Source organism: Mycteria americana, chromosome Z (genome assembly GCF_035582795.1).
Source record: "Mycteria americana isolate JAX WOST 10 ecotype Jacksonville Zoo and Gardens chromosome Z, USCA_MyAme_1.0, whole genome shotgun sequence".
NCBI classification, from domain to species: domain Eukaryota; kingdom Metazoa; phylum Chordata; class Aves; order Ciconiiformes; family Ciconiidae; genus Mycteria; species Mycteria americana.
In genome coordinates, this window is record NC_134396.1 from 9,082,629 (window position 1) to 9,106,116 (window position 23,488).

General features: G+C 39.4%; 1 protein-coding gene across 5 annotated transcripts in view; it reads left to right on the top strand.

The window, feature by feature from the left end:
• The window catches only part of GHR (growth hormone receptor), a 134,010-nt gene that overhangs the window by 100,809 nt on the left and 9,713 nt on the right, over positions 1 to 23,488 (top strand). For all 5 annotated transcript variants that reach the window (XM_075488332.1, XM_075488334.1, XM_075488328.1 and 2 more), the window contains 3 exons: positions 15,946 to 16,075; positions 18,559 to 18,719; positions 19,793 to 19,971. In XM_075488332.1, coding sequence (XP_075344447.1) covers positions 15,946 to 16,075; positions 18,559 to 18,719; positions 19,793 to 19,971 — 470 coding nt within the window. The remainder of the gene's footprint in view (positions 1 to 15,945; positions 16,076 to 18,558; positions 18,720 to 19,792; positions 19,972 to 23,488) is intronic.

Here is a 23,488-nt window from a genome sequence, read left to right on the forward strand (position 1 = left end):
AACAGCTCTAAGAGCAGCTGGAGAAAGGAAGTTTTTCAAGTTTCTTAAATTACCAACAGTTTTTTCCTATTTTGAAATTAAAATAGTTAGTATTATTTGTATTTTTATTGTCTTGGGCCTGACTCTGTGCTATGCTAGTTCTACATGCAGTAGATAATCGTAAATCCTAATACCATATACTGTGCAGACATAGCAGAAGTTGTTTGCATTTTATTTCTGGAATAACCATCAGAATATGATGGCTCAAGTCATTCAGTATAGTCTTGTCTTGGTCACTGACATAAACAAGATGACAGAAACACTGAAGTTTGCCATAAACTCAAAACTTTTGCAGATTTTGATGTCTTGAGCCTTAAATGGCCCCTGTGCAGTTTGCATATTCCCTCTGGAGATTGATCTTTATATGCAGCACAGCGCTGAGTGTTTCAGAGTAGGTGGAAGCAATCAAGATAGCCTCTCTAGGCATAATTATTTTTTCCAAAGCATAACTGCATTCCCTGTTCTAGCATTACTTTTAGCCCAGCTATAAAAGGAGGGTGCTGGAAGTCACAGGAGGGGCCTTGCTCAGAGAATTCCAACTCAGCTTTGCAGGGCATGGGGCAAACCATGTAACACTTGCCTCGCTAAAGCCAGCAGGATTGCAAGCTGAAGAAGAATTTGTCTCTAGAGATGCAAATAAGCATCCAAGCTTGAAGTGCTGAGCTCAGCTTTCCTGAGGGTAGTCCAGCACTGTGACCAGCATTCAGCGCTAATGAACGTCTGCTGGGAAAGGCTTTTTAGTGGAAATAGTAATGTTCTTCTGGTAAAGTCCTTACTGCAGTGTTTTAGGAGACAAAGCCATGTTTTTCACAGTCTGCAAGGCTCAGCATTAATAGTTGATGTAAACCTGTCTGACTGTTCAGGATCATTCTGGCCTCAAAATCAATGATGAAGAGCAAACATTATGGGCTTTTATTGATGAGTTCACTTCTTAGACATGCCAGTAAGTGCAGGTCGGTCTGAAATGTTGCAACATGCTCTACAGACTGTTTATTTGCTTTTACCATCTAGTCTTTTTCCTCTGTTGTGAGCTTTTTGAGATCTGATCTTTTGCTGTAGCTTCTGCCTTTCTGTTGAGTTTCTTGAATGTCAACCTTCCACAGAAAGATTTTGCTCTTTCTTTTTATCTGTTTTCATTAAAAAATAATTTTGTAGCTACCTGTAATAGCAAAGATTGAATCTTTTGAAAGAACTAATGTTTGTTTCAGATAAGGGGGTTTTTTGTCTGTTACTGACAGCTTATGCATGAGCCTAGGCTGGTTCTTAAGGCAAACGCCAATTTGTGCAGGTTTTACTTTCTGACTTTTTGGAAAACCAGAATAAATATTACCCCTGGCTGTAATACAGAAGAAGTAGTGTCACTTATTTCAGTTGAATAACGGCATGTATGTTTGCACATGGGCTTTCTTTCCATAGGCAGGTGTACGTCGCAGAAATCTTACCTTCTTATCTTCTTATGTAGAATTACTTAGCCAATCTCCTGCTATAGCTTCTGGCCTCTCTGACGATCAGTCAAGCACTCAGCCTGGTGTTCGTTTCACCAAGTAAGGCAGCGGGCAGTACTGGCCTCCCTTGCACCACGGCGTTTGTGTGAGGCTGTCTCTCGCTCTCCAGACGTGGAAATGGCTTTGAATCTCCTCCCCTTGAGACCCGCTCGGCACCGAGCAGCCATTCCTCACAGCCTTGGACGCGTCCCCTCGCCCCGCTCCGCTGCTCTGTGTGGTGTGAGACGGCAGCAACCACTGCGCAGGGCTGCGGCGGGGTGTCGGGGGGCAGAGCTGCGGCGGCTGGCCATCCAAAGGGGGGGACGGGGCGACTCCCCGCCTACGCGGGAAATCAAACACCCCTCCGTGCAGGGATGGGCAGCTCCGACCCCCAGTCAGGCAAAAGACCTCTCATTGCAAATACAGCTCTTCGCGATACAGAGTCACAAAATTTAGGTTTATTTTTAATATCTGTTTAGCAGTTGCTTTCTATAGCATGCATTTAAAAAGAAGCAGCTTCCAGGTGTAGGTGTCGTTAGGATTTATAGTTCATGGCTTTGGTTTTTCATCTTCTTTCTGCGTGCCTTTTTTTCCTCTGCCTTTTTCCGCCTACTTATTCCGGGCTGCTTGTAGCTCAACGTAAATCTGAAGTGACTGAAAATACAGCGACATTTAAAGGTTAGATGAGGGGTTCAGCACTATAAATCTCCAGGTAAGGATTCTGCAGCCGTCTCTGACAAATTCTGTTAAAACACGGGCCATAATGTATAATTTATCTCACCTTTCCAAACTTGCACTGGCTCTGCAGGGCCAGCAAGATTTAGCATTTGCTTAAATAAACTGAGACAGTATGATTTAGTGTATGATCAAGAATTGGATCTAAGTAAAAGGGTGACATTTCACAAGGTCACTCGTGTTGCTGTAACAAAAGCAGCTGTCTGTATGGCAAAAAAATTGGAATAATTAAGAACACTTTCTGAACTCAGTTAGAATTGCAATCAGGAAACAGTATGCTCTGGGTGATATGCTAGGTTAGTCATCATAAACATTAGTTTTTCTCTCTTCAGATATATCAATTTAAATTATATATATTATATTTAAATTACATATATATTATATAATATATAATATAAATTATATATTTAAATTATATCAATATATCCTTAGACATTTCTTAATTTACATGACTAAGAAAAATACTATCCATAACATTTCAAATTTAAGAGACCTGTAAGACAGCATATTTTGTTAAAAAAAATCACAACTAGCAAAATCTCACAGTTTCTGTATATTGCTGCTGAGAGTGTCTTGGACTTCTGTGAGCAATAAAAAAAATTACAGTCGATATGTGTCCATAGGGATTAGGATCTAACAGTTTGTACCATGGGAAACTCCACACTTAGTATGATGGTGAAAACCTGGATTTCAAAAACGTAGGAAAATTCAAAGATCCTTCAGAAATTGTATCATAAGAACGAACATATGCTTATTATAGATTATTAAAATTCTATCCTTTAAAAATTTGGAAAATATTGCTATCAAAGTCTTCCTTTTGAAAAAGAAGATAACATCCTTCTTTACTGAGGTCCACTGCATTTGGACCTACCAGGACTAATGCAAAAGACCTGTGGCTGTGGCATCATGATAACATCTATGATACTTCCTTAAAGACACATTCTGAGGCAATTTCTTAGAGAAATTAAAATATTCCGAGCAAAATTGGTAACCCACATGGGATGTGAAACAAGGCTGCCAACATTAAATGTAGTAGGAAATTGTAGAATAACTTTCTACCCAAAACTAAACTGGATCTCAGTTTTGTCTTTCTCTTACACTTGTGTAAATCCATTTTACCAGCTGATGTTGATTCATACATACAATAGTAAAACTAGCACCAATTAGGGAGGAATTTTTCACTGAAGCAGAACAATTTCCTGAAACAAAACTTAATATCATCATTCATGGATGTTCTCACATGAATTATCCTCATAGCTATTCCTATTTATTGTTTTAAAGACAAGACTAACCCTCTTGCACTCATCATGTTTTTCTGCTCACCTGCAGAGAGGGTGAATCAATCACTTCATCCCATGTGCCTCAGTGTGCCAAAAATGTAGTTTTAGTCATTTTGTATAATTACAGCTTGCGGTCATTGCTGAGGAAATAGTGTAATTATAACTTTATTCTTGAGACCTGTCTGAGTAGCAAACTCTTTCTCTTACTGTGCAGGGGCGTAGATGGTATCACTGTTGCCGAGACTGTAGTCAAGGTATAGAAATCTGGCTAAATGCACGCAAGAGATCTGTGGGCTGTTGTAAGCTCAGTTTTCTCTTACTAAGGCATTGGAGCAAAATCAACAGAACGAATTCTGGCTTAAATGGTGCGTTCGTTGACACTTATAGAATAGCAGAGGGATACTGAGACAAAAATAAAGAGAACAAGGAAACCTGGCCCAGAAGCGAGGTGGTGCACAACCGCTGTGGGACATGAGTTCTGCAGTACCTGCCTTCAGGCTCTCCAAAGCTACGGGGTTTCCAGAGCAGGAAAGGTCCATCTCGTAATAATACCTAGTGTCAATCTATAGCACATACATCAGTGATTAATACGTGCGTTTAGAAACCTAAATGTAAGTGGAGCTTCCTAACTGACTGGCAATGCAGTGTCTGACACATTAAAGCAAGTTGTTGGTGCCAGGATTTTCTGAGTAATCATTTTGGGTTTGGCAACTGTTCTTCCTTCTCACTTTCTAAGCTCAGTTGGGGTTCACATAATGAACCTCTCTTCTTCCCCTGTTTTCCCACTGCAAAAAGCAGAGAAATGCATATGTCACAATAAATTTAGGGAGATTATGTGTGATTGTTTGAACGATAGCTTGAATGAGGGCATGTACAAAGCTTTTAATGTATTATGTGTTGAATGTCCAGAACCTGCTGAATTTAAGTGCATATTGGAAAGCTCCTACAGGAGAAGGAAGTACTATTATAGATTATATGTAAGAGCATTTTTTGACTGACCTATGTTTCTTTGATTGTTTTAAAGAATCATTAGGTGTACCCTTATTGACAGTGCCTATTAATCTTTTGTTAATCTAAATAAACCATGAAACTGTATTTCTTCTGCACAAATGTCAGGGAATGAGCCCCTCCTTGGCATAGCATCCTTAAAGTCCATGCTTTTGTCAGAAGTGGAGTCTTCTTAGGCATGCTGAAGACTAATATGACAGTAATTCAAGAGACCTAGGTTGGTCTTTAGTTAACTTGAATGTTTGCCCTTTGTTTTGTCCAGTCAGGAAATGGCTGTGTTTTGAAATGAAAAAAATCAGGGTTTTCCTCTAAACTTCTATGGTTATTTGAAAAGACTAGTTTATGAAAAGACATTGGAGGAAGATAGGAAACAAGCCAAGTAAGAAAGGCCCATTTTTTAATAATGATCAACTTCAAATATATCTCTGGAGCCTATATTTCAAGTACTGAGAAGAAAAGCCCCCACCACCCCTGTCTGTGACTCTTCCCTAACTAAGGTCTAAAGCCCAGGACTGATAGCACTGGCTTCTCACAGAGCGAACGGGTGTTAGAGAAAAGTCAAGTTCAGCAAAGGATACATAAAACTTAAATCACTTTTGGCAGTCTGTCAGAAAAAAAAAGACATTTCCTTTATAAATCTGTCCACTGTGCTTTTGAATATGATTGTTTTGTCCAAATCTCCTCTGCAATAGTAAAATACGGATGAGTCTGGAGGCCTACTTCAGGCCACTCAGCACCGTACAGATGATCAGAAGATTCTTTTAGGCTTATAGCCAGATCACAGAAGTAAAAGCTGAAGGAAAATATGTATTATTCTGTTAAGCTCAACTCCCTTCTGAGTCATGAGTGCTCCCTGTTTTCATGTTCTCTAGTGCTTTGTTCATCCTAGCACTGAATCGCCAGTACTTCTGGGGGGGTTGTTTTTCCAGTCCTAACTTAATTCCATCAGTCTAATATCATTGGCATGATTTCTCTCTCGTTTGGTATTTACATCATCCTGAATTTCAGAGTAAGTTAAAATGTATCCAGCTCAGCAACTTTCCCATTTTGGGAAGAACATCAGATACTCGCTGTTTGTAACTTTAAATGTGTCACATACATTTCCTTTCATGTGCAAGAGTCCAACTGGGATCCAAAGCATGTACGTAAGTCATGGCCTTGAGAACCGCTTGGTACTCTGGTTGTTTGTTTTTTTCAAAGAAAACTAGTCTGTAAGTTAGCAGGATTTTTACATGATATATCACAATATTGGCTTCATTTCTGACAATTGTCACGTCCTGATGGGGGGGGGGGGGGGGAAGTAAAATCATGACACCAAATATGTCACGTTAAGTACGTGAGTCTGGCATGTGGCTAAGGGAGAAGAGGTGGCCCTCCCATTGAGTCACGAGGCTTAGAGAGGACCCCCTTGCTTTCTAAACTCCTTCTCAGAGAGTGTGGCTGGGTCCAGTCTTAGTCCCAGACTTGGTCAGCAGTTTATGTCTAAGGGTTGCGAGGATGATAAGGGTAGCCACATGGCAGAGTCAGCATTTGCCTGCCAGGTCCCTCCACCCCACTTGGGAGTGACTCAGATTCGCAAGTTCCCTTGGACTAAATTAAGGTGAAACGACACCAAACGATCAATTAGATGCTTTATTTGTGGTGGAAACAACTTGAACGTGGAACGCATCAACTTGGAAAACTGGGAAAGCACAAAAAGGTTGGCAGCAGGGGCCCTGATTGGAACATTTATAAGAAGGAAAGGAAAGGGAGTAAAAGGAAAGAGAGAGAGAGAAAGAGAGATATCACCACCCTTGGATCCCCTGGTGACGATGGCAGGCATGGCAATGCGCCGGTGATGGGCGCGCACCCAGCTCCTTGGAGGTGTGTCTTTTGTACTCTAGTCCCCGCTGCCGGTTACACCCCTTGAGGCCTGATACGGTTCTTGTTCTAGAAGGTTCTCAATCTTCTGCACAGGTGCCAGTGAGGGGGGTGGTCGCGAGGGGTCTGTTGGGTGGTCATCAGCCCCTTCCTCAGATCAACTCTGTGTGACCTCTGGCCATACGTGGTGAGTCGTTACGTAAGGTGCATCAGAACACGGCTCTTACAAGAACACTACAAAACTGCAAAGACTCAGGTTCTTGCTAAGTTTGAGGACAAACAGAGTGGAAAACAATGCTTTTATTCTTCCCTAGTTTGATTTTACATTTTCGCTGGATCTTCTTTGAAGCTGGTAACTCATAATTGCAATAATAACAATTCATTCATTGCAATAATAAAGCTCTGAATTACTGAACGAGTAAAGATCCTGGCTACAGTAATAAAACAGACACTTTAAAAAGCACAGGACAAATACTGCATGCCAGAATGTTCTAAAATACTCAAATAATTCAGTCTTTTTTGGGACCCAAGAAAAGATATTACGGTCCAGATGTGCAAAAAGAGTTAAAATACTGCATAAGCCCCTGTATACTTCACAGTCTCTGTAAAGGTGAAATTGGGTGGTTCTCATAATGAAGAATTGTGAAGAATCAGCATGACTTTCAGTCTTCAGGTATTCAAAGCCACATATAATTTTCAGTCATCACTATCACTGATCAGAGTATGGGAAGTAACTCGGATTGGTTTGAGGGCTCAACTTTTGTTCAGTGCACGTGCCCTTGTTGTGTTGGGTGGATCTTGTAGCAGGACTTCTCAGAGGAATCTCTAGATGACAGGGCAGTAATGTCCCTTGGAGTTTCACTCCAGGTGTGGAAGGTAACAAATGATCCTCCTAGTAACAGCCTCGGGACGTTTTTTGTCTCCTTAGTTTTTATATTGATACCTGGTGACTGTAACAGGGAACTTCCCTCTGGACTGAAGAACAAGATTGCTGCCGACTTTTGGGAGCTTCCTTCAAAGACATTCAGATAGTTGTTCTGTGGATACAACTGGCATTTTTCCTTCACTTACTTCACTTGACTAAAAACCACACCAAATTCTACTTACTACTTCAAATTTCAAATGGAGATTGATGATTTGTACTCCATGAAAATCTCTGTAGAGTACGAGGTAGGATTTCTGTCATGTGTGCAAGTGTTATTGCACACAAATCAGGCAGTTATTATTTTGAAGAATGGTTAAAATCTGAAGAAGCCAGAACTAGCTTGAAAGTTCAACAATGGGAAGTACAAGAATTTACAGCTTGACTCTGGTCTCCGAAAAGCAGTGTGAATTAAAAGGACTACAAGTCAAGAACAAGGCCAGTATCTCTGTGAGTTACTTCATTCAAATGTAACGAGGGTGTGGAGGGGGAATAAATAACAAGAAACATCAGGATGCATTTGTGCATAACCAGCACTGTTTCAATGAGGAAATACAGAGTTAGGGACATAGTGTCATTGGTAATTGACAATACACAGCTACGTCTGTCTAATGAAAGCTGGCAAATTCATGGCCCTGCTTTTATGGAGCACTGATTAGAGTGGACCTAATGATTGAAACCTTGTTAGATTTGTGAGGAAGACTTCAGTCTTTCTGTTGCGCTGCCATTATTCTGCAGGTGTCCTTAAACAGAGGTGCACGGCATCATCACTTGCTTGTTTCTTTTCACACTGTCCTTTCAGCCACCTGCTTTCTCTCCAGTTTCTTACCTCAGTACCTCTTTTGGGTGATCCCAGATACATGCAATTTCTTCTCTACACTATCAGGGTATGTATGTGCTGGACCAAGAAATTGTCATCTCCACTATTTAAACACAGTGACAGTGTGATGGCAGGTTTGCATCAGCTCCCATGTTTCATTTACAGTTTGTCAATATTATGTTTCTCCTGCCTTTACCTCAAGTCCTTTGCGACCCTTTTCTCGCTTCCTGTCATACATACTTACGTGTCCTCTTGTGCTTTTCTTTCCAAACATGTCATCTTCTTTTCTCATCTTTTTTTTCTCCTGTGTCTTTGCCCTTCTTTATCTTGTGCTCCCTGCTGTTGCTCCCTTTGTCCACTCCCACTGCAGATGTTAGCTGTGCTGTAACTTTTCCTTTGTAAAAACACTCTCCATATTGTTCTCACATTGGCATTGCTGTTGTTTGCTTTCCTGACGCCGCCGTGCAGCCGTTTGCTGCCATCTGATGCAGCGATGCAGCTCCCTGCCCGGCCCCAGGCTCCGCTTGCCCCCGGCCACCTCTGCCTGGTGCTGGTGCTTGCGGCTTGGACCCCCCTTGTCCCCTGGCCAGGCCAAAGCACGGCTAGTCTCTGCGAGTACTCGCTCCAGTGCTGTCAAAGTGCCCCCTCTGCACAGCTCGTTCTGTAGAAGAAATGAGCTAACGTTAAAACAAGGGAGGTACATTTTCAGATTTAGCCGGGATCAAGATGTGCCCTAGTCTGGCTTTTCCGTGAAAGTAATTGTAAAGTTGCAGTTCTTAACCTGGGTTCACACCTCAGAGTCTTAATCCCCAGATCCTCTGAGTATTTTCCTCTTAGAGTTTGGGGAGGTGAGTGTCAGCTTGGAGCCCAGTTTGAGGATACCAGATTATACTTCAGCTTGTCTTTCTAGAAAAATACCGGTCCTGGTTCTGAGCACCCATCTCTGGTGGGAAGCCGGCAGCTTCGGCGGGCTGTGTCTCAGCTAGGACATACCCTCACCACTGCGTGGTATCTTTATTGTGCTGCATTATGGTGAGCAATGGGTTTGCTTTTAGACAGCTATTAACTTTGAACTGGGCTTCAGTCTGGAAATTGCTAGTACATGTGCAGGAGAAAGAAGGATGTTGGAGATTTTTGTTGTACTGTAGAATTTGTTTGCTCTGAGAAGGGCATGGAAGACCTTTTGTGATGTTTGCTTATTGCACATACTGTTTCCCCGTGGGACCTCATTTGTGCTTCCATATTTCCTCATATGCCCTACCACTTAATGTTAGTCAATACTGGACATGTACAGCAATGACCACAAAAGATATAAGCATTATTCATTATTATTTTTATAGATACTTTCTTGAAGATGGAATTTCAATTTGAGTTACAACTATATAAGCAATTAAAAGATAATTGGAAATGGGTTTGTTACATTGACTGCCTTTCATCTACAAATACCATGACCTCCGGCTCTGCTTCCCTTTATATATGTAGGCTGGCCAGTTGCTACAGCTTGCCTGTAACAGAAATCATGTCATTCTACCACTGCATGTGGGAGAGCATGATTTAGAAAGCACATGCCAAAGACGATGGAACACGGCACATGTCCACATCCTCACTCATCCCTGTACTGTCTCATGGGCAATAGTACTGAGTAATGCTGCATGATTGTTTTTCCCCCAGTCCTGAGCTTTATTTACTTAATTTTTGTGTGTACCCTTATGGACAGTGAGCCATGCCAATTTCTGTTCTGTGGACTCTCAGTAGCACAGAGAGTGTGGGAAACCAGCACAGCTATTGGATTTTGATGCTGTGGAAAAGCTCTGCTTCTGCAAGGCTTTTATTCTTTAATTATGTCAATCTCACTTGACAAAAAAAGAAGTTTGTTCTGAAAGAGAACAACCTGAAAGAGAACAGCCGTTGCCTCTTCATTCAGTGTTACCAAGCTCCAGGATTGGTTTTTATTTTTTTCTTAATTTATTATGTCGCAAACTTGCTAAAAAATCCTTCTGGCATTCCCCAAAACACTGTGCACACCCCCCATCTGTTATGGCAGGGATGCCTATGTATTATTGCTCAAAGTAGCAGTCACCAAATTAGTCTTCAGTGCAGAGGTGAAAACATATTCCTCTTTCGTGTTCCTCAGCAAAACACCTGTATTTATCAACAAATATTTGTCAACAATATTTAGACTTTGCCACAGGCAAAATATTTTCTTATGTAGCATTTCCCTTCAGTTTTCACTGCGATACAGCATCTTAGAGTTATTAAACTTCACTTTGTTTCTGTTGAGTACTTTATGCAAAAGGATCTTACTTATTACAGATGTGAAAGAAATTCTCTTCTTTTCCCCAAAAAGTTGTTCCAGAACTTTACTGTTGGCCCTTCATGGGCAGGTTGTACCTAGAGCAGAAGCTGAATCAGACTAGCAAGCAGCCTGATGAGGGAGTGACCTGGTTGTTGTCTCCGCTTACTGCATCCCACTCTCCGTATATGTGATGTCTGACAATTTGTTAGTACTAGACTGTACCTATTTAAAATATCATCCACTGACAACAAATGTTGTTCATTTTGCTGTGCAATTTGAACGAATCAGAATTTCCTGGTACCAGAGAAATCAACCTGCCTTTATTAAAGTAAATTGCCCAACGTTTGTTGAGCTTGGTGGATTCAGGAGCAGAACCTAATTGACAGAGCATTCACTTTCAATGTACAAATTTGAGCTACAGTGAATAACACTCCAGGTCTTCATAACTGTTTCCAATTTTATATGTAGTTAATTCCCCTGTTTACATTTCAATCTTTCTCTATTATGCTGTAGCAACGACGCATTGTGTATGCTTTGAGAGTGGATTATACACTGTTGCATAAGGTTTCTTCTGTCATTGGTTTGCATATTGGATCATGTTGTTATTCTGTAAGTTTCAGTTTGCTCTAGGTTTGATAGGTATCCTAAGTTCTGCTAACTGATAAGTCTACATAAACCTTCTAAAATTACCACAACCAGAACTACTTCCTTTTGTTCAGCAAAAAGATATTCTCTTTTTTCATTATCTGTTTAGTTAGCTTGATTTTTTTGGATCATTCGTATCCTCATTATTAGTTCACCTACCTAAGTCCCATACTAGTAAGAGACAACTTCTGTACTGCTCCACCATGGTTCCTGCAGAACTACTGGAGCTCTGGTGGCAGTAGGACTTTCCCTGAGGTGAGGATAACCTGTTTTGTTACACCCCAGTTACAAACTTCACTTCCTTACTCTTCCACACTCAAGGCCAGCTCCCTTTAAAGTTAAATTTTATTACAGGGACTTTTAGGCAAAGAAAACAAGGGAACTTAATCTCTAAAGGATTTAGCCTTCTGACACCTCTAGATTTTAGGATTTTTTTGTTTTAAAGTCCATCTTTATATAACTTCCAGTAAGCTGCAGTTACAGTACCAAATTCTCTTTTTAAAGATTAAAGAATATATAGCATTGAAACTACGCTAAATGGAAAACTGCAGGCTGGTGACCCGCAAGCAAATGTAAGCAGAAGAGATGGCACATCTGCATTCCTGATTCTTTCTGTAAACCGCACAATTGTTTCAGCTACTCTTTTGGCACAGTTTCTTCTGGCTGAGCCAGAGTTCAGACCATGGCTAATCTGTGGTCATAACATAACGAGAGCAGAATGTGAAGATATTTTACTCTTTTGCAGCACAGTTGTGGCAGCTGATCATTTACCTTCAGCTAAAACCAGGGGCAGGACTAGGAACTTTTCTACCAACCTTTCTTAGTTGTCACAGTGGAAGCCACAGATTTACCAGTTTTTTCCGTGTTTTCTACTGTTGAATCTGCGTATTCGGCCAAGCCATTGTCTTGAATGAAACGAGTGGTTTTATTTGTAACAATTTGACCAGAACTTATTGGATCAGGTAGGAAAAGAGCAAGTGTGTATCCATGTTTTGTTTTGCTTTTCTAGGCTATTTAAAACCTCAGTTTGACAGCCTTTACTTTCAGTACCCTGCTGCCTTTATGCCTAAATGTATTCAGCTGAGCTATTGTGTTCATTTATCACATTCTGGTACAGTTCGTTCAGGAGATGGAGCTCACACAGCGTCCTGTACAATGCTGATAATTGACACGTGTGGGGAACAAGGAATTCAGGAGATCTACCCCAAGAGTGCCAAGCCTTATACAGCTCAACATGACAAAGTTGCCTCCAGTCAGTCACAAAAGCCTGCGGTTTTGAAGGCTAGAAACTTGACACGGAAACTAGAAACAGTCAATGAGAAGATAATTTTTCTTACAAATGGAACTGGTCCATTTATATATTATTATATATAAAATATATAATAAATATAAAAACTGGTAAACCAAGAGTATGTGACTCCCAAACAAAACTGCTCCCTGCTCAAAAATCCTTGTGCCTGTTGAAGGAACACCTGTGAGACAAAGAATTAAGAGTCCTGCCTTGAAGAAGTGGAAAAGAAAGTGGGACCTCAGGGATATGTTCCTCTGAAGTTAGGGTGTAAGAGACCCAGTCTTAATCTGTATTCTGTGTGCATTGCTAACTCTCTCCATTGCAACTGATGCCACTTCTGGCTGTGTTATGATCCATTTTCCCAGAAGAGTTTGTACATCTTACAGTCCTTAATTTAGCTTGTCTATAATGCTGGTGAATTCAACAGAATTCATTATTAGGACATTGTAGAGCCTATAGCTAAGATCCTGCTGGACCTCTCAAAACATAAGTGAAGTTTGATTCCATTCAGTTCATTTCATCATGTTAAGAAGTGACAATGTGACTTTATTTACCCCTGGAGATGAGGACATGGTCTGTATGGGCTTTAAATATTGTATGTTCTAGCTATAAATATGGTGCAGGCATCAACAGAAATATTTTAATTTAGGAGAGTTTTCCAGTATATCATTTTCTCAAATTCTTAACCTGTTTCAGTAAAAATAGCTATATTTGTTCTTGATGCATGTATCTGAGGATAGAAACAGGAAGAGCCATAACATGTACTTTCTTGCACGCTGTTTATAGAAGAAGGGAGAGACTTATGTCTTGTTGATTATAGGTATTATGCAATTGAGGCAATTTTACTCATGTCTTTGAAGTAAAGGCACAAAATTGTTTGTTTGTTTGTTTTTTTCTTAAACAATTATTTGATTTTCAATTAAATAGAAGTTTGAAAGCTGGAACATTCATACATTTTAAAAGTTGTAAATATAATACTGTTCTTGAATCTTTTATTCTGTTTTATTTTGGATCTATGTTATGACAGTTTGCAATTTCATGATCATGTGCTGGTTTTAACAAAGGTTTCTACCACATGAAAATTGTTTGATGAATGATGTAAAAATGTGTAAAAGCTCAAATCAAGGTCAATCAAAAGTATTTGGGGATTTAGGCCAAAGCTGTCAAATATTGAATACTATACCAAACAAAATCAGGCACAGTAGTCAAAATGTTTTGTTTCAATATTTTCTGAAAAAGAACAGTGTGATTTTTTTCCATTTGCTGCCACACTTCATTTCAAAATTTGTTTCAATTTTAAAACAAAATTCATTTAAAGTTCAGTGAAACTGAAAATGCTGGCTAAGAAAGCGAAAAAAAACTTTCTGTTTAAATCTTTCCAATGAAACATCAGTTATTTTAGGTTAGCAAGAAGAATTCTAAATGCTTTTTGGGGGAGGGGCAGGGAGGTGTAAGCCACCCAACTTATGAAATCTCTTATTTACATACATATGTTCAGGCCTTGTTCAATGTTCAAAGTGTGAAATGAGGCAATGATACAGGATGAGCAAAACAGAAATTCATAATATTCATGTATTAGTTACTGCCTGATGTGGATGTTTGGCCAAGTATAATATAAAGCACTCAATTTGAACCTTTAAGCCCAAGAAATACAAATTGCTCTCACATTGAGTGGCTGTGTCTGTCTGAGCCATAAATAAAGGAGTCGACATGCAGGAAGGCTACAAAATCCTCATGTGTAGGAGGAAGCATCTGGTGCATGTGGATGTCTGTATCTTGATACGTTTTCTGACTTGGAGTGTAAATATTTTGTACCAATTATTATCATAGAATCATAGAATGGTTTGGGTTGGAAGGGACCTTTACAGGTCATCTAGTCCAACCCCCCTGCAAGAGCAGGGACATCTTCAACTGGATCAGGTTGCTCAGAGCCCCGTCCAACCTGACCTTGAATGTTTCCAGTGATGGGGCATCTACCACCTCTCTGGGCAACCTGTTCCAGTGTTTCACCATCCTCATCATAAAAAATTTCTTCCTTGTATCTAGTCTGAAATTCTGATATTCACAGTTGTGATACTGTAAAAATACTTGCAAAGACCTTCGCATGCGGAGTCCAGTAGCATCATGTCGTTCCCTGGGCAGGGATCATTTCACCAATCATAAACACCTGACTAGTATCTACATTTTGAGTGCCTTATGGAGAAATTTTCTTAAATAAATTACTGTATTTCCCAGTTAGTAGCGAAGAGAGGTAGACACTTCCATGTGCATGCGATCTCCCTCTGGAAAGCTTTCCAGGCCAAATAGGAAACATGGCATTAGACTCTTAAAAATCAGGAAAAAGTTAAGTACTTTGAAAGCAGTGAGTCATACCCACAACTTTTGGTTTTATTTTTCTCACAAGGGTTGATGAGGCTGACTAATTGTAGCAGTCATTTCATGGCCTTACATCATTTCAGTTTTGACAAAGAACAGAAATTATGAATACAGAAGTGGCATGTGGCAGAACAGGCACATGCTCAGAGCTGTCGTTATCTCTCTCAGAGCAAGGTTATATCTACACAATGTCATATACACAAACCTGAACTCAGTTCAAGGTAGCTACTCTAATGAGTATACACATTGCAAAACTGCTCAGCTGGGTAAATACTAAGCTGTGGTTAGTCTAATACCAAGCTCTGCAGTACCACACTTTCTTTAAAGCAAGTGCAGCACTAATCCAGATATATCTCTACTGAACTAATCAAACACAGCATAACCAGCCAGTCAAAAGAGGTGATTATCCCACTGTATTCAGCGTTGGTGCGGCCTCACCTTGAATACTGGGTGCAGTTCGGGGCCCCACAATTTAAGAAGGATGTGAAGGTCCTTGAATGCGTGCAGAGGAGGGCACCAAAGCTGGTGGAAGGGCTGGAAGGAATGTCCTATGAGGAGCGGCTGAGGACTTTGGGCTTGTCTGGTTTGGAGAAAAGGAGGCTGAGGGGTGACCTCATTGCTCTCTACAGCTTCCTGAGGAGGGGAAGTGGAGAGGGAGGTGCTGAGCTCTTCTCCCTGGGATCCAGTGATAGAACACATGGGAATGGTTCAAAGCTGTGCCAGGGGAGATTTAGACTGGACATTAGGAGGCATTTCCTTACCAAGAGGTAAGGAATGTTTGACCACCCTTACCGAGAGGGTGGTCAAACACTGGAACAGGCTTCCTAGAGAGGTGGTCAATGCCCCAAGCCTGTGAGTGTTTAAGAGGCATTTGGACAATGCCCTCAATAACATGCTTTAACTTTTGGTCAGCCCTGAATTGGTCAGGCAGTTGGACTAGATGACTGTTGTAGGTCCCTTCCAACTGAAAGAGTCTATTCTGTTCTGTTAAACTACAGCTATCGGGTTGGCAGATCCTCATGCTGTGTGTCAGGCTGTGATACTAACACTTCTACACTGCACAAAAGAGATCTTGGCCCATCTTTCAAATTTCATTAAAAATGCTGAGTTTCATTTTAACAGCATGTTAGTCTGGCTTATGGATTTGTTTAATGTGTCTTCTTCTGTCTCATGCCATTTTTCCTGACAGACCTTTTGCAGTGGCCACAGATCAGCAAGTGCAGATCACCTGAACTGGAGACGTTTTCATGTTATTGGACTGATGGAAATTTTTATAACCTCACTGCTCCAGGAACAATACAGCTATTGTACATGAAAAGGTAATAATGTGGAAAGAAAGAGGAAAAGAGAGAGAAGTCATATATTTTGCTATGCCTTTTAGCTCATTGCTGTTAATTTTTTGCTATGATATGAGCCATACTGTTTTTAAGGGCATAAAACTGTGTTTTAAGTGCATTTTTTTCAATGTTAACATTTGTTGTTAATTATAAGCAATTTGCAGTGACAAGCGTTACTTGGCAGATAATTAAGAACACATTCTTACTAAATTTAGGTTCAGGTTGCAGAATCCAAAACTGAACACTGTGTGGCTTGGGAAATGAGTTTTTAATAGGGAACTTCAGTTTATTCCTTATCAACCTAACTTGCAGCTGTGAGATTTGGTATATCTGTGCAGAGATGTGGAGGTTGGATGCAAGCCCCTTTCAAATTTTTATTGAAGTTTTATAAAGCTCCCATTGATCAGTTGCTAGATTAAAGTCTGAATGTGCAGGTCCAGGTGAAAAGGCTGCTCTGAGACTGGGGATTATGTTTCATTGAGCCCTGTTCAATTCTGATTCACATTCCACTTAAACTTTTGTAATTTTCAGGTTGTTACAATGATTAAGCCTGAAAGAGGACATAGACATTACCAGTAATGGCTATTAAGGAAAACAGGCCTTTTGTTCACAGGAATAGGTGGATGTGAGTTTCTGTTCCATCTAATGTACTGGCTTTCTACCTTTTGATCTACAGACACTTTCTACTAGTGATGATACATTTGTTTGGCAAACTTAAGCCTAATGAAGAGGCTGGCTTTCTTATTTAGTCTTCTGAGACCTCTCAGAAATATAGGGATCCAAGTTCAAACCACTATTTAAGTGTAAATGTTTAGCTGACGGTTGTCGGTGGGATGTACCATGAGGGTACAAACTTTAAAAATGAAACTCTACAATAAAGGAGTAACACATACGTTGAGCAGATCGTATATTTCATCTTTGTCCTAGAAATTAGAATACTGAAATAAAAGATGTGAATTGAACATCCACATTAAAAATATTTCTGTTTCAATGTGCAAGCAACATTTAAGGCTCAGGACTGAATGAACTCTGTCATCTAACCCAGTCTTCTACATAACACAAACCATAGTATCTAACCACATACACCTTTATCAAGTCCTGGCTCTGGCAGAGCTACAGCATTGCCTTTAGAAAAGTGTCTGGTCTCATCAGCTAAGCAGAAGACCAGTGCTTAGTGGCAGAAATGCTTCTTACCCAATTTATGTAGCATCTGCCTTTTTACTTCTTAAGCACCCACTCCAGTATTGAAGGCTGCACTTGGCATAATTGATTTAGCTTAATCCTCCTTCTGTACAGCTTCAATGGCTCTTACTAAGAAAATGCATTTACGGTATATTTTTAACAAACCAAGACTGTAATTTTTTAAAAGATCCCTGTTCAGTCTATGTTTAGGCTGAGAGATAGTATCGAGATAAAGAGCAGCAACAGCAGATCTGTTAGCTATGAGATTTGTTTTTCTAAAGTGACTTCAGAAACACTGAATAAATGTCTGTCACTTTTCCTGTAGACTATTTCTAACAACTTAATCATTCCCATTTTGCTTTAACTGAAGACTTTTGGTTTGGAACCTGCTGAGGAGTTTCAGCTTGGCCAAATGAAAATGACCCTACACAAGTAGCAGTGTTTCTCAGTCTGAGAGTTCATGCCACCCTTTTTAACACTGCTAGTTTGTCTTTTTTAAGAGATGAAATGAATGTGATATTTCTTGCTGCAATTCTTCTATTTACAAAGAACATTTATGAATTTTTGAACAAAGTCAGAATGGAAAAACATAAGAGGTTTCTTGCTAGTAGTTCCAAGCCTGTGTTTTAGAAGTTCTGTATCCTAAGGAATTTAGCCTTTCCTCACTCATAGCGCTGTATTTCTCTTCCCTTCATTCACATCCTGCAGTCCTGGGTTGGTTTCTGCCAGGTCTCCTGCAGCATCCACCCTTGGGCACTTTCCCATGTAAGCGATCAGTGCTCCAGTGCCTACATCGCAATTCAGCTCCCCAGGACAACGCTCTCCCCTGTCCTTGGCTTTGCAGGTGGTGCAGTACTGATCTGCCATAAGGTCTGGCTTTCACTGTTTCAGACCTCATTATGTAGATGGGCATCTTACTGCAATTTAACTTCGCCTGCACAACAGTTGCTTAAATGCATATCAAATTTACCTAAGTTTGTGCTTGCTGGTAGTCATTAGCATCTACCAGCATAGCAAGGTGTGCTCTCTGACTGTTCTTTTGGAAGCAGCATCCAAAGCATAGAAATGCCACTAACAGTACATGAGAACCTAAACTCATTTATGCAGGTTGCTTGGATAGTGCTTTGGTTTCATTATAAATCACAATCAATAGTGACGTGTTTTTCCCAATTCCATAAAAGTTATGACTTATCAACAATGTGTCTTGTAACATCTATAATTTGTACTTTGTAAGATCTATAAATCTCTCTCTCATGTATATTACATTTTTGTTGTCATTCTAGGAATGATGAAGACTGGAAAGAATGCCCTGATTATATCACTGCAGGAGAAAATAGCTGTTATTTCAACACGTCCTACACCTCTATTTGGATACCATATTGTGTTAAGCTTGCCATTAAAGATGAAGTATTTGATGAAAAATGTTTCAGTGTTGATGAAATAGGTATGCTTCCATTATGCATTATACCTCTATATTTTTCTATCACAATAGATGTGATGCTATAAGCTTTTGTATTACTCATACTGTATTTAAATTTTCCCTCTCAGAAAGGTTAGTTTCTAAAAAATATGATACATAGGAAGGAATTTGGTTTTGTAACATACATAATGTGATCCACACCAGAAAATATTGCCCAGATTGGAAGAAAGCTAAAAGAATAAAAGCAAATATGTGGTTACTCTTCTGAATACTGGTGGTCTCTCAAATGTGTGCAGATGAGCTTGCCTTTGCTGTCACTCTGAGCCCTTTCTAATGGATGCTGCATACCCTTGTTCACTGTGAGCAAGGGTGGCATTAAAATCGTGATTCTGCAAAGTTCTGGAACGAAGCAGTTTTTTGCTCCTGAATCCACACTAATCTACAGAATCAGGACGTTTAGCGTTTCTAAGCTAGAATTTATATTTATTGCAATATGAATTGTGACTGTCTGGGACTTTGCAGATGTTACTGCTTGTTCAAAGTGGTGGTGTATGTATATGCAATTAATTTATTCCTGCAAGTGACTAGAATACCCACTGCTGTCTTTTCTTTGGCTGCGCAAAATTAGATTAATTTTTCAAATGCCATAGTTTTTCAACATACTTCTCTATTAGTTACTAAATATTTAATTTATCTCTCTGTGTTACTGCAATTATTGTTTTTATTTCTAGTGAGAACTCTAAATTTAAATTTGGATGGAGAATTTTTTATGTCTCAGTGTTTTATAAGCTGCTGTTGGGAAATGTAGTGTAATAGGTAATACATTCTTAGTCTTCTTTATTAGTTGCTCAGGTGCGATTTACACAGAGCACGTCTACCACCAATGGCAGGGTGCCTTCTTGTTACCAAACTTGTAGTGACTTTGTCCTTGACTCATAGGTTTAGATTTTAATCAGCAAATATGTGGTTAATATGCTTGTTTAGTCCTGAAATCATTTAACAGTGTGTTAAATGTAAGTATGATCAGTATAAACAGTAAGAATGATCATTTCACATTGAAAACTGGCTGTTTTATTCCAAATACTCTGTTTAAACAGTACTACCTGATCCCCCTGTCCACCTTAACTGGACTCTGCTAAATACTAGTCAGACTGGGATCCATGGGGATATCCAAGTAAGATGGGATCCACCACCAACAGCAGATGTTCAGAAGGGATGGATTACTCTGGAGTATGAATTGCAGTACAAAGAAGTTAATGAGACAAAATGGAAGGAGGTATGAAGCAAATATATTTATTATACAATAGTCATAGTACAGTGCAGGCTTGTTCTGTCCCTAACGCTTTTGTACTACTGTGAAAAGCAACAGGTTTGTAATTGTTAATTCGGTGATACCTTAAGCCTTAAACAATATACCCATATTCTTTTGAAGTTTTCTAGCAAACATTGTAACTTTATGGGTCAAGATAGTTGGCACGCAGGATAATAATAACAAACCCTGAAATCCCTGTGTTAGATTAGAAAGTATAGCAATAGTCAGATATATCAAAGTTTTTTCAAGGATAAAATATTTCTCTATTGTTTTCCTAAACCTCAGCTATTTGAAACAGTGCATGGTATTTCTAGTAGCTGGAACAGGAATATTTTGCTTGGAAAATGTCACCATGTCAGTCCAGATTCTTCAGGGTACCTGTAAAGTTCTGATATTTATAATTATGATATCAGTAGATTAAAAAAGAAAGAAAAGCTTTGACTTACAATTTAAAATTGCGTACAATAAGCAAACAAAAGTAATGCAACATAGATAAGACATACAGATTTCATACCAGCCAGCGATGAGAAATTTGTGACTATATGGATAGTCCATGAAAATATAAAATATATACACCCCAAATCTTTTAAGTTTTCTTTTTGAAAATCACTTAACTTTTCATGTAGTTAGTTTTCCTTTTACGGGCAATAAATTGTACCCAGCTTATCTGAATGCATAGGCTAAGTGCCAGTGTGTCGTGGCATATTTGCATACAGAGAACTCTTCTTGAATACCAGTTCAATGCAATATGAACGTCATTTCAGAGCAGAACCCTTCCTTTGCTTTCTTATTAATATGAACTGAGTTAACTGTCAGAAGGAAAGTAGATAATACTGTTACAAATTTGTCTTAATCTACAAAAGGCAAATTTACCAATTGAAACATAGTCAAACTGGTTTGCTTGCCTTCATCTGTAAAAGACCTTGGACCCCTCCTCGCCTCTGATCCTTCTCAGTGTTCACATTTTCTGTTTATCCTACCCCTTATTAGTACATCTACAGCCAAACAAGCTTATAATGTCTATAAATTTTTCCTAATAATTTTCTGAATTTCTGTCTATACTGGTTTAAGCTATACTTACTCTACAGCCTCTCTATTTTAAAGCCTATGAAATTAGTTAAGTTTAGGCAGTAAATCAATACTCCTTAAGAACTTGAAAATCTGCAGAGTATTTATGGGATTTACAAAATCAGGTGGCAATACAGATACCTCTTTAAAAACACACATTTTTTATTTTTTTATAAACCTTTAGGTATCAATTTTATAAATACCCTAATAAAGCTTTGTTCTTGCTTCAGTACCATCAATAAGTCCAGCATGCCTTGACAATAGTTCTTCTCAGCAGAGCAAAGGTTTGAAGATCAGTGTTTCTTCTTTCAGAAAACAGATAAGGAATTGCTGAATACTATACTTGCCTCAAGAAAAATAGTGCTATAGATTATGTTGTACTGCAGATGTATTTATTGTATGTTTTTGTGCCTTTCAGCTTAAAAGCACAAACATGGCATAATTCCCTGAGACACTATCAGAGCACAAAAGAGAGATTTCTGAACAAAATCTTGGTCTGGCCTAAGACAATAGCAAAACTGTGAATAATAGCATTGGAGCAACAATTTTACTCTTTGCATTTTTTGCTACGAATATCTTCTGTAATGAGTGTGGAAGCATTGAAGAGATAAATGTCTAGTTATACTGTTATTACTAGTTTTTTACACAAAGGATAATCTTTGACTGCTTAAATATACCATAATGCTTTGTACATACAACTGATATAAAAAACTGAAACAAAAATTAATTTATAGTACTTAAATTGTACTAAGTTTCCCCCTTATTGAGACTTGTTTGTAATTTTTTTAGATGTTTTGGGATGAACCTGTTTGATTTTTCATGTATAGCATTCATTTTTTTCAATCCATTTACTTATTGAAAACAGATAATTTATGAATTGAAAGAGGACTAAAATATTAATTAGTAAAGTATTATAACAGTAAGTTATAGTGATAAGAGGATGAAAATTATTTTCTGAGAAACTTCCTAAAAACAATAAAATCCCCACTCTCATATTGTAGTCGTTCATAAGACAGAGCCAAACGTAATCTGGCTCAGTTTGAAGAAATTTCATCATTGTTATTAGCTCCTTGCTGGGTATCTTTTTAAAATTCTACCCTCTTATCTTGAAGTGTTGCCCATTACATTCACTAGACTAAAATTCTGTCCACTTTTATGTCTATCTAAGTTCACTAGTAATGACTAGCAATAGCTACACAGACCTGGTGAGGCTGCTGTGTTTTTCAAACAAGGTGTGAAAACACACATCATCTGAGCAATAGTGAAGAATGATGACTTCGTAGTGAAGTGTCTAACTATGAAGTGCCTAAAAATGTATACGTGATAGGGAATCTTAAAAGTCTAATTTCCCTTTAGTTATTTATCATATTTTAGATTGGCCTGATCTTTTGACTTATTTAAAAAAAAAAAAACAAAAACAAACAACCCAGGCCCAGATCCACCTAATATGGGATGAAATTGGTGATCACAGCTCAGTCCTCAGTGAAGAGGGCTGGACCAGGGAGGACTCTGCTGGCTCTCATTATCTTATTGAATTTTTGCTGGAAAAGGACCATTCACACTGCAGTGAAGTGCGCTTAGGGCAGGGAAGCACGGAGTACTAACGCCAGAGCTGAACACCATCGTTGTGTCCAGACAGCACTGTGGCTGAGATACAGTGCTTACCAGTTTGAGGGGTGCGAAACTCATCTGCCTGCGCTGCATTGGATAAACAGCCTAATATCTCCAGGTGTTGTATGGGTGCCCAACCCTGTGCTATGCCTACCCAGGGTACCTCTGAACCTTTCCCTGGTACTACCCATCTCCTAGTTTTCACCATTTTTCTATTAAAGTTGGTGAAAGCCATTGCCCTGGTTGCTGTGTTGCCTGTCATGCCTGGACCAGCCTCTGCCTCTGGTGCCCCTGTCCCAGAGAGCACTCTCAGTGTCCCAGGGGCTCCAGCTGAATAGTGACAAACAGTTGCTCCGCAGTCTGTGTTAACCCCCTCTCAGAGGGCCAGACTCATGCAGGCAGCGCAATCACACAGCTCAGTGTGACAGCAGGTTTGTCACACGTTTCTTTAGTATGGCAATCAATCACAAGCATCACTCTGTGTCACTGACTGAACAGCATGCAGTAAGTCCAGCAACCCAGCAGTCTGGTTCCAGGCTCCCCTTCACATACTTTAAATGAGTTTGCTATATGCTGTCATGCATTTTTATTAGTTATCTTTAATCATGTCTCGCTCATATGCCTTTTAATTGATTTAATCCATATGACAAATGCTATTCATTATTCAGTTCATGCTGAACCTTCCCCAGTCTATACGTCTTGCTCCATCCAGTTGTCTTACATAAAGTTTTGTTAGTTCATTGATGGACTAGAGACATCCTGCCCATTAATCAATTATCTGTTCATTAGCAACTCTTGCAGT